This window comes from Protobothrops mucrosquamatus, unplaced genomic scaffold (genome assembly GCF_001527695.2).
Source record: "Protobothrops mucrosquamatus isolate PMUCROS unplaced genomic scaffold, P.Mucros_1.0 scaffold_52, whole genome shotgun sequence".
In the NCBI taxonomy this organism is placed as follows: Eukaryota; Metazoa; Chordata; class Lepidosauria; order Squamata; family Viperidae; genus Protobothrops; species Protobothrops mucrosquamatus.
This window is the reverse complement of record NW_015386128.1, coordinates 400,905-412,304: the sequence shown is the minus strand read 5'-3', so window position 1 is coordinate 412,304 and position 11,400 is coordinate 400,905. Positions and strand designations below refer to the sequence as shown.

Here is an 11,400-nt window from a genome sequence, read left to right as displayed (position 1 = left end):
AAGTATGCATGTATGTATGAGAAATGCTTTTGGAGTAACATTAGAAATGTATTGTCTGAAGATTTATTCCATCACTATACATCTGGATTTTATATGTAAAATTGCCTATGAAAACAATTCAGAAGCTACAACTAGAATGGACTTCAAACACCTGGCTAGTGAGGCAATCTACTTTAGTAGAGCAACATCTATTTTAAAGTTGCTGCCCTGGTTTTTGATTGGTTTCTGAGCCAAAGTGCTAGTTTGTTACATATAAGAGGTAAAGATAAACGTTTCCCCTATCCCATGGCTGGCTCAGGAATTCTGGGAGTTGAAGTCCACGAGTCATAAAAGAGCCAAGATTGCCTACCCCTGCCCTATCCAGTCATGTCCGACTCTAGGGGGCAGTGCTCATCTCTGTTTCTTAGCCAAGGGAGCCAGTGTTGTCCGAAGACATTTCCGTAGTCATGTGGCCAGCGTGACTCTATGCCGAGACACCTGGAACACTGTTACCCTCCCACTGAAGTGGTACCTATTTATCTACTCGTATTTGCATGCTTTCAAACTGCTAGGTTGGTAGGAGCTGAGGAGAAGAATGGGAGCTCACCCCCTCATGCAGTACTTTGGTTCTCAAACTGCCAACTGTCTGGTCGACAAGTCCAGCATCTTAATCATTAGGTCACCATGTACCTTCAGTTAAGTGAAGGGATACTCAAAAAATGAATGGTGAAAAACAATGGCATGAAGGAATGTATAAATGGAGTGGAAGAAGGGACAGTTTGCAAGGATTGAAAGGTGTCGGAGTTATAATGAATTATGTTGATGTAAAGTAGATTTAGTTAGATTTCCTTTTCTCTTATTTCTTGTGTTTAATTGCTTTTGTCTATTGCTTCTCACACTTCTGTGCTTTGCATAACCTTGCTTACTCCAAAAGAGGGTAACACGATAACCATCTATGTATGGGTGTAGTCTTGCTGTCTGGGAGAAATGATGCTACCTTAACCAACAAGGAAGTATAGTTTGTACCCACCGAATACTCTTCGACTACTTTTTGATATGAAATAGCACTGAGCTATCAATTGTTTAAACTTCCAACATTCTTTATTTGCCTAGACATGAGGGGAGGTGTTTATTTAGATATACATGAAGAAATAATTGCCATATATAACAGCCAAATAGTAAAAAAAGGGAATTGGGAGTACTTATAATAAAAAGAGGATGTTGGGAAATGTAGTCATTTTAATTGCAGCAAGTAAGATTTTTTTTTCTGCATTTAGCAATATTTTGTCCAGAAAGTAATCATGCCTGCAAATTTCTGGCCCTGCAAACACAAGGCAGATGGCATATCCAGATAAGTTTTTTTTTCTTTACTTTTTTAAACAATGTTCCCAGGTCTCCACAACCTTTTATTTTAGCTCTGATTTTCCACTACCCTCTGCTAGAGAAACCTGTATTTCCAGTCCCTGTTAACAATGCTATGGAAAATATTCAAGAAAAATAAATTCACCGGATTCTGAAAACTGACCATAAATCAGATCCTTGATAGATCTGAGGTGCTTCATAATTTCCCAGGTGATTTAATGCATATATGGGGTGATTGCAAGTAGTATGATGTGGGGGTGAGGTGAAGGAAGGGAGGGATGGAGAGGGTAAACTATACAAATAAATTTTCAGGTAATGGCATGAGAAAAGAAGCCTTATCTACTCAAAGAACTGTGGCTGTCAAACGACCTGTCTTTTGTCTCAAGGTGTTGACAGATAATATGAGAACACCTTCCTCATAAATCCACAGTGTCCAGTTCCCAGTCAATAAGCCAAAACCAGCTAGCTCACTATTTATTTCCAGCCGTGCCTCTGGGCTTTTACAGTTTTCTTTGAAATGACAGCAATGGATGGTTTTTACTCAGCACTTCTTTAAAAGGGCTTCCTCTGCCCTCCCAGTGAAGCAAAGGTAAAATTGGGGAGACAAAGTACACTTTGAAAGATAAGAAGCAACTCAGCCATCTGTCTTTGAATAAATGGGTTGCCCTCTGTGATCTACAATCGTTTTGTAAACAGATAAGCTTCTTAGTTCTTCCTCTACTCATGCTTAACTATGGTCATTTTGTGAGAATACCTACAACTCTCGGAAATTCCAAATGTGTTCACTAATCTCCAAAGTTTGTGTGCTTGTGGGAATGATCTTGGGAGACAGGGGAGCAGATAAGAGATGGCTTAGCCCACAAACCGATTGTGGCTGTAAGCAGACATCTCAAAAGAGATCTCCCTAATTTCTTGGGCTGTAAAAGGGACAGAGGGGAATAGAATTTTTAGACTTGTAAAATACTATTCATGTAACCTGACAGTAAAATAGAATTAGTGCATCTGGGTGTGGTTCCTGTCTGGACTCTGATTTGGAGTTCATGAAATTACAAAATTTCAACCCCATGATATCTAAAACCGGAAAGATGACACAGGGAAAGACAGTAAACACCATTAATATGCTTGAAATATAGCAAAACCTATTTATCTTAATATTCTGTCAAACCATCATCATCAATCAGATCAAAGGACCAAGCTGAAGCATAAGGCTTTGATTTCCTAAATGTTGAAAGAATGGAAGCTGTGCACTGCTTGCCAAGGGAATAGGTTACATGAGCCATTTTCTCACTAGTAGTGATTTATAGTACCAATCAACCATCACTGTGCCAATACAACAATAATGAAGTCGGGATTTATATTGTCGCACAATAATTAAATGAAGCTAAAAGATACCATAAATCATTAGCAAGTAAATAGATGTAGTCCTGGAACCATCCAGTTCTCTTTGTCTTCCACAGCTCTGGGGACCATCAAAGTCTCCTGTTCACATGAACCCCTTCACCCTCCAAATAAGTGCAAAACTCCAGACTTCTCCAAAATGGCACTCTCTCAGTGCAACTGGACTTTAACTGGCTACGTATTATGAGAGTTCAAATCCAAAGATATCTGGGCTGGGAATTAAGGCAACTGGAGTTGAATTCTAGAACAGCTGTCCCCAACCTTTCCATCTCCGTTGACTGGCAGTGGCAGTGGGTGGGGTGGGGAGCAGATAGTTTTGTGCATGCCTGCCACTTGCTCAAATGCAATTTCATGCACTTGGCCACTGCTTTCACAGGTCAGGGCTGCTGACTGGTACCAATCTGCGGATCGGAGGTTGTGAACCCCTGATCTAGAAGGCAACCTTTTCTAGAGCCTTATATGATACATGATTCAGGGTTTATATGAGTCTTGATTGTCATGAGGATCAAGAACAGAATAAATGGAGTTCTGGATACTGTATAGGAACGTAATGGTCCCACAGAAAGTGAAGCAGTGAGTTTATTTTATTTTGTTTTCTTTCCCAGTGCAAATCACATGAGCATGCCCTGATAGTCTTCTCAACTTTCCTCCAGTTTTTCTGTCCTTGTTGCTTGTTTGGTTTATCTCTTGAAGGTTCACTAGAATGCATTTTCAGAATTTGTGGTAGCATGTCCAGAAGCATTCCAAAGCCTACCCTTGTCAGCTAAAGGGAAAATTTCTCTCATAGTAAGAGATCACGCAAGATCCTCATAAAGCCATTTAGAGTGTTCTAAACCTCAACTTAAATTCAGCTTCTGCATAAGGCACCACTAAATGGAAGAGAAGAAGTTGTTTCCTCAAAATAAAACAAAATCCCTATATTCAAAGAGCTATATATACAGTACATTATTTCAATAATCCTTGCAACCACTGGGAGAAGCAACATGGTTTTATGTCAGTAGATGTAAGAGAAGTAAGGCTGATCTTGTTTAATGGCTTCTCCACGAATTAAAAAGACTTGGAATGAAGAACTTCCTGGTTCAAACAGTTCAGTTTCTTAGGCAATGAATGACAGCCAGCACAGTTTTTAAAAAAAACTCTTTCAAATTTAAGATTTACTACCACAACTCTGGCCTCTGGCCACAGCAAAGTCTGCAATCTTTCATTCATTCCAAAGTAAATTCTCTTCTTCTAAACAACCTGCCACTTGAATACTTTTACTTATCTACAGCTTCTCTTGATCCAGAGATATCCTTTGCCTTGTTTCTTTTTCTCTCATTTAAAAGGATAAGATGTAAACATAAGGCTGGATTTTCCCACAGGAATCTTTTTAACTTATGGCAACACCTTTCTCCCTGCTGAAGATCTCCTCCTTCTTGATGGACGGTTAATTAGGAGCTGCAGACAGGCATGTACACAAACGAACATTCTATCCAGAGAAAAATACATAACCAATTGTTGCTGGTGCCAAGGGTCTCCCTACCCACCTACCACATACAGGTAATTTTGCCCCCCCCCCTTACATTCTCAGGCCTGATTGTTGCTGGAATCTTCAAAAAAAAAAAAAAATCCAACTAAGCAATTGTTATTCTGTTCTAAACAAGCCCCAGTTCTCACAACATCTACCTACTTTCCTCTGGTGTTAATTTTGGAATGCCTGCATCCATATGGCTCTGCTAGGAATTTTGGTTAATCAACACAATCGATAAAGCAGATGTAGATGTTCTTTTGTTGTTCTTGAGGCAGATTTGCAATATGTGTTCTTTAACTAGGAATAGCGTGACAGAATAATAGAATAACAAAGTTGGGAGAGAACTTGGAGGTCTTCTAGTCCAAACCACTGCCCAAGCAGGAAACCCTATATCATTTCAGACAAATGGTGGTGCAATTCCTGAGGCTTGTACCACCCACAGGCTTGTGCCAGAAAATTTGGAAAATGAGCACATGCCCACAGGATTGGAAATGATCAGTGTCCATCTCATCGGCCAAAAAAAGGGTGAGTCAAAACATTGCTGTAATTATGGCACCATTGCCCTCATTACTCACACTAGCAAGATTGTCCTTGAGATCATAAAACAACATCTGGTGCTATCCATTGAAAGGGAGTTGCCAGATGTTCAAAATGCCTGCATAAAGGGGCATTGAACTTGTGATCATATTGCAAATCTGCCTCAAGAATAACAAAAGAACATCTACATCTGCTTTATCGATTGTGTAGAGAGCCCTAAAAAAAACCCTGAGGTTATCAACTAAATTGGTCAGTTTGGTGCAGTTAACTATGCATAAATCAGGAAGCCACTGTGGGAATACCATATGGACTTGCTGATTGATTCAAGATAGAGAAAGGGAGCACAAGTTAAGATAGAGAGAGAAGTGTGGAGAGGAATGCAGAAACTGAAAGAAGCGGTACAAGACTGGAAAATGTGAAAAGAGCTGGCCCATAAAACTGCCAAGAATTGGACACAATTGAACAGACTCCTCATCCATAAATTGGAGGAGGTCACATGTCTTATTTTTCAATCTCAACCCAAAGAGATATGGTTTAAATTACCCAGGACCCTCCCATTTCTTAACAAAGATAATTACAATTTTCAGTCTTGGGTTCTGAACTCGTCAACATTTTTTCTTAATAATTTGATGGAAGGACTGGAGATATTTGCAGACAAAATTAAAAGTGGGCAGGGCAGCTAGTAAACCACCTTCAGTTAGAGACATGGAGTGGAAATAACAAAATGAAACTTAATAGATTCACACGCAAAATTCTTCATGCAAGAAACAGAAATCAAGCATTTGAGAGTAAGCTGGGAGACACCAGGCTTGGTAATGGTACTGGTGGAAAAGATCTTGGAATAATAATTGATATCAAACTGAATATGGTGGTGCAATGTAATTGCAACAACAACAACAACAACAAAATGCAATCTTAGGTTGCATCAATAGAAATATACTCTCCAAATCATAGGAAGTAATGCAGTAGGGTCAATATATTCTGTGTTGACAAGATTCCACTTGCATTAAATTTTAAGAAGGATTTAAACAAACTGGAAGAAATTTGCTAAGAGTGAAAGGTAACAGCATTATACCCTATATAATGTCTTGAAGACATTTGCACGTTAATTCAAATAAAATTATTTTATGTTTTCTGGAGGCAATGTCAGATCTTCACAAAATTTCATATCACTTTTTTCAGTAGAGCAACCTGTCAGGACTGGTGTGGTCTTTGCGGGAAGATTTGCAGTTTTTGTTTGTTTGTTTGTTTATATATCGTATTTCTTAATTTTACAAGTTAGGAAAGTTTATTTTCCTTCCGATCAACTGTGTATGCTGATTATTTATCTACTTCACCTTTCCCACAATTTTGACTCTATTTTTTAATATATATATATATATTTATTTATTTTTCATAATCTTTCAGAATCCTTAATATTCCGTTTCATAATCTTTCACAACGAATGATTCTGCCAGTCCTACAAAAAGAAAAGATTGCTTAACCAAAACTGCCTGGTAACTGCCACAAGGGGACGATGTTGCACTTTAAAACTCCTCCCTCAGCCTATCTTGTGTTTTCTATACATATTCCAGTACAGTATATATACCAATTGGGATCTTGCGCTCCCGGTTTGGATTTTTAGGTATCTACAATGGTATTGCCCTCCTATGATAGATCATCAGCAGGTTTAGAAAAACATTATAGCCACAGAAATGCAAAATAATAATAATAAATCTCCAGGGAAAAAATACTTGGATGGGAAAAAAAATCAATCTAGGTACAGTCCATCCCAAATTTGCCACTATATTTGTGGTAACACATAGATAATTTTGACTGTTCTCAAAATGTAAGGTTAAGCCTGGTAAAGATTGGATGGGAGGCCAGCAGGAAATCTATGCTTCACTTTGAAATTAAAGACAAAAATATGACAGATGCATGTCACTTCTAGATTGATGCCAAAGAATAACATGAGTTATTATTTGCCATAACATGCCAAAGAGATTTAGAGATTTTCCCCCTCATCTTAATAGCAAAAGATGCCAAAAAAAAAGCACATGGAAGCTTTTCCTGCACCCAAAGAAGCCCAAAATAATATAATATATGAAACAGATCATACAACCGGGAAAAAAATATTTAAATCATCTGTATTGTCTTAAAAGCTTTAACAACCCACCTAAATAACTGTTCATTTGAAGATGTGTGGATTTTAACTCCCAGAATGTCTCCCACGTGTCTTCAGACTGCCAAGATTGAGAAATACTGCAACACTTCTCCTTTCTACATGAAAATTGAGGTATCCCTTCCTCTTTTTTTATCTCCCCCAACCTCGTTTCTTATTAGCAGGAGCTGAGACCGATTTGGGAACAGATTCGCTAAGAGTTGCATTTTGCTTAAGCAGGGGGAGTTGGACTAGATAGAAGACCTCCAAGGGTCCCTTCCAACTCTGTTATTCTATTCTATTCTGTTTTGTTCTAAGTGCATCTACCAAGGGGTCAGCCTCTCTGTCTGGAAATCGCATCCATCCAATAGGATCACTGCTCAGTCTGATGGGCAACTTCATCAGCTTCCCAAGGCACTTAAGAGGACTTCTCTGGTAAAACAGGGCCCGGCTTTCCATGACATAGTAATAAAAGAGAGACAAAAGTAATAAACAAACAAACAAACAAACAAACGAACGAATGAATGAATAAATAAATAAATAAATAGAAGGAAGCACAGAGGGTTTGCTTGAGGAGGGTGATTGATGAATAATTCCCAACCGGGGGTGCTTGCACCCCCCCGGGAGTATGAGATGCTATTCCAGGGGGTGCGAAAGCTTGGGTTTTCAAAATTATAGGGTTATATGCATAACGCGTTGACGTTATTTTGAACTTTTGTAAGGGGTGCAAGAATATATCAGAAGCGTTCTAGGGGTGCTGGCAGTGGTGGGATTCAAATAGGTGAACAACCAGTTCTCTGTGTGGATGCTGCTTCCGGAAGTCCGTTCTGGGCCTGGGCAACAAAAACTTAGCTACCGGTTCTGCCGAAGTGGTACGAACCGGCTGAATCCCACCACTGGGTGCGGGGTATAGAAAAGGTCGGGAGCCGCTGTGCTACACTCATCTGTTTAGATGACTGAGAATCAGCTTTCTTAATTTGGGACGTCTCACTAAGAGGTAAAGAAAGACCAGGGTATTATTACTTTAGGTTTAAAAAAAATGAAAAATATTGCAAGGCAAAATTGCAACCTACAGCCTAATCTTTTCCCTAGTCCTATGCTGGTTCCCTAGACAGAAAATAAAAACAATTCAGAGTAAGTTACATAGACATACTGGGAAAAAACCATCCTGGCAAGCTCTAAGATTACAATTTGTCTCCTGATAAACGAGTCTTTCACGACCATCCATACCCATCATGTTCCCCAGTTTTTGAGAAGACATGCACTAAGGTAGTCTTTGACTTACAACCATTCATTTAGTGACCGTTCAAAGTTACAACGGCACTGAAAAAAGGGACTTATGACTGTTATTTCCACTTACGACCTTTGCAGTATATCTATGATGGTTGCGGCATCCTGGAATCATGTGATCCACCTTTTGCGACCATTTTACAGGCAAAGTCAATGGAGAAGCTAGATTCACTTAACACTCATGTTACTAACAACTGCAGTGATTCACTTAACAACTGTAGCAAGAAAGGTCGTAAAATGGGATAAAAGTCACTTAACGAATGTTTCACTTAGCAACAGAAATTTTGGGCTGAATTGTGGTCGTAAGTTGAGGACAACTGTACGCTCGCCTACATTAATTTCATTCCTAGAGCCAGTTTGGTATATGGTTTAAGGCCCCAGGCCTAGAAACTAAGAGTTCTCTCTCAATCCTAGGAAGCAGACAAGGGCAAACCACTTCTGAAAATCTTGCCAAATCCACTGAAGGGACTTGTCCAGGCAGTCGCCAGGAGTCAAGACTTGAAGGAACTCAACCCCCAACCAAAAAGAAACCCCTAGCCCAGGGGTAGGCAACCTTGGCTCTTTTATGATTCGTGGACTTCAACTCCCAAAATTCCTGAGCCAGCCATGCTGAGGGGAAAGGGAGGTTTTCCAAGCTGAGCCATGCTGGCTCAGGAATTCTGGGAGTTGAAGTCCACGAGTCATAAAAGAGCCAAGGTTGCCTACCCCTGCCCTAGCCATCTCTAGTGCCAAGATACCCCAAATTCCAACATAATACATTTATCACATTACCACATTATCTGTCGTTATTTGTTTTTCTCTAGATCTGTTCGCTTGAACTTATTTACTACGACTGTCTGCTGAGCTCTTGTACCAGAAGCCAAACACCAGGACTTTCAGAGTAAACCATTCCCCACCAGATGGGGCACCCGAGGGGTCCTTACGGTAAATCCAATTCCAACAGTCGCAGAGAAAGAGCCGGGGATGAATTTGCCTTGGTCAAACTGGACCAACAGTGATGTCTTCCCCACTCCGCTGTCTCCCACCAGGATGGTCTGCAGAAAATCAAACAGGAAAACCAGATTAGCATTTCGGGAGGAATAATGATCCAAATCTATGAACCAAATGAAAACTGGCGATGTTCCACCTGCTATATTATGGCCACGAGCCAAATCATCTCTGCCTTACAGTTCGGCAGAGAAACACAGGCATGGGTTTGAAACAGAATAACAGAGTTGGAAGGGACCTTGGAGGTCTTCTAGTCCAGCCCCCTGCTCAAGCAGGAAACCCTTTACCATTTCAGACAAATGGTTGTTGAATCTCTTCTTAAAAACCTCCACTGATGGAGCACCTATAACTTCTGGAAGCAAGTCATTCCACTGATTAATTGTTCTAACTGTCAGGAAATTTTTCCTTAAGTCTAAGCTGTCTTCATTTCTCAGTAGCTCCTGAACCTAAGGGCAGGGGTGTCCAACCTTGCCACCTTTAAGACTTGTGGACTTCAACTCCCAGAATGCCTCAGCCAGCCAAGCTGGGATCTCCCTCATATCTTGAAAGTTTTCAATTAAAGGTTTTTAGTCAAGTACAGATGAAAGCCAATGGATACCCAAAGCACAGGCCAACAATAGAGCCTCTCGGATTTTCCTTTGTTTCAGTGACAAGTCATTAAGTTCAATAAATGTTGAAGTTTAAATAAGAGATTAAAGATTAATGCTTTCTTCCAGGCCATCCCCTAGGTTGGATCCTGCAACTATACTAAATATAAGTAAGCAAAATATAAGTAAGCATAAGTAAATATAAGTAAGCAAAATAAGAAAATTATTTATTTATAACTAGGGAACAGGAAAAAAAATGCAGATTTTCAACCCTTTTGAATGCCTGTTGTAATTAAATGGTTATATAAGGGGGGAAACGCAAATATGAAAATGTACTGAAAACTAAAGTTGAGTATGGCAGTGAAAGAGTTAAAGGTATAATAACTAGGGGAAAAACTCTGGCCCTCCTCTTAAACCCCTGATCCTGGGCTTAATTTGCCTAATGGTTAATACGGGGTTGCCTCTGCTCATCCATTCAGAATAACCCATCTCTACATATTTTCAAAACGAAGGTAAGAGGTCTAATGTCAGAAAAAGAGATACTCTGGAGCCAAAATGCTACAACTACTTCAGATATTGTTTTGTTTTGTTTGTTTTAAAGACCAACTGTTGATCTGTGGAAGATAATCTGTAATTTATATGTTGGTGATGTTTTAGTTAGAAACAATCAAAATGATGCTACAGAGTTGCTGGTATTTTTTTTATTATTATTATTCACCTGAAAATGTTTTCAGATCAGGTGGCAGAAAGTGATTTGGTAAAACAAAAACAAAAAAACAAAAAACCCAAATGCTCTGAAAGTTAGCAAAGCAAGTCATTTTGGTTGATCCTAATAAAGGTAATAACCAACAATAAATCTACTTTACTTAGCCACAGACCAGTGGAGTATAAATTATTGAAATATGTATCCATCTTTAAAGCAAGAAAGGGCTGTTTGGCAGTAACAATTTGAATTCCAGCAACTGAAAAGTTTACAATGAATTAATTATGAATGTACACTACGTTGGAAGATTATTGTGGGTTTTCCCCAATTGTACCCAGCAGCCTCCTAGTCAGTCTCTTTATCCAGATCAGAGCAAGCACACACGCCTCTCAGTTCAACTAGCAAAAATATCTTTGTTTATGAAACATCCATAAATATATATATATTAAAAAAACTGGCAAAAGCAGGATAAAAGGCAGGCAAACACAAAGAGAGAAAAAAGGGAGAGAAGCTTGAACAATGGGCAAGAATTTACATTAGATGTTTATATCAAAAGGCCCAGAATTTTCCAAAGCCAGTGGAAACAATGCAATGATTAATTAGCAGAGAAGGTCCCAAAGGGAGGATTCTTTGATTAGTCCAGCTTTAATCTCTTTGTGCATATACAGCAGCAGAACAGAGATGGAAAGTAGGACACCAAGTGACTCCTCCTCTTTTTTGCACCTTAAAGAGAATATTGTGATGGATGGGGATGATGAATCCAACACATTAGTGATTGTGCTCAATGGAGGGGGGGAGGTTCTCATAGACATTTGGCAGCTCACAAAAGCATATGCCTTTTAATAAAATGTGCTAGTTGAAAATGTGCTATCAGACTTCTGACTTTTTGCTACCGTATACTAATGTG

At 39.3% G+C, this 11,400-nt stretch overlaps 1 protein-coding gene across 1 annotated transcript in view; it reads right to left on the bottom strand.

The window, feature by feature from the left end:
- Positions 1-9,407, bottom strand: part of LOC107283769 (ubiquitin carboxyl-terminal hydrolase isozyme L1) — a 98,756-nt gene extending 89,349 nt beyond the window's left edge. The window contains exons 1-2 of the mRNA XM_015811720.2: positions 9,384-9,407; positions 9,140-9,250 (exon numbers count right to left, since the gene is read on the bottom strand). Of these exons, the coding sequence (XP_015667206.1) occupies positions 9,140-9,250; positions 9,384-9,407 (135 nt within the window). The remainder of the gene's footprint in view (positions 1-9,139; positions 9,251-9,383) is intronic.
- Positions 9,408-11,400: the final 1,993 nt, after the last annotated feature.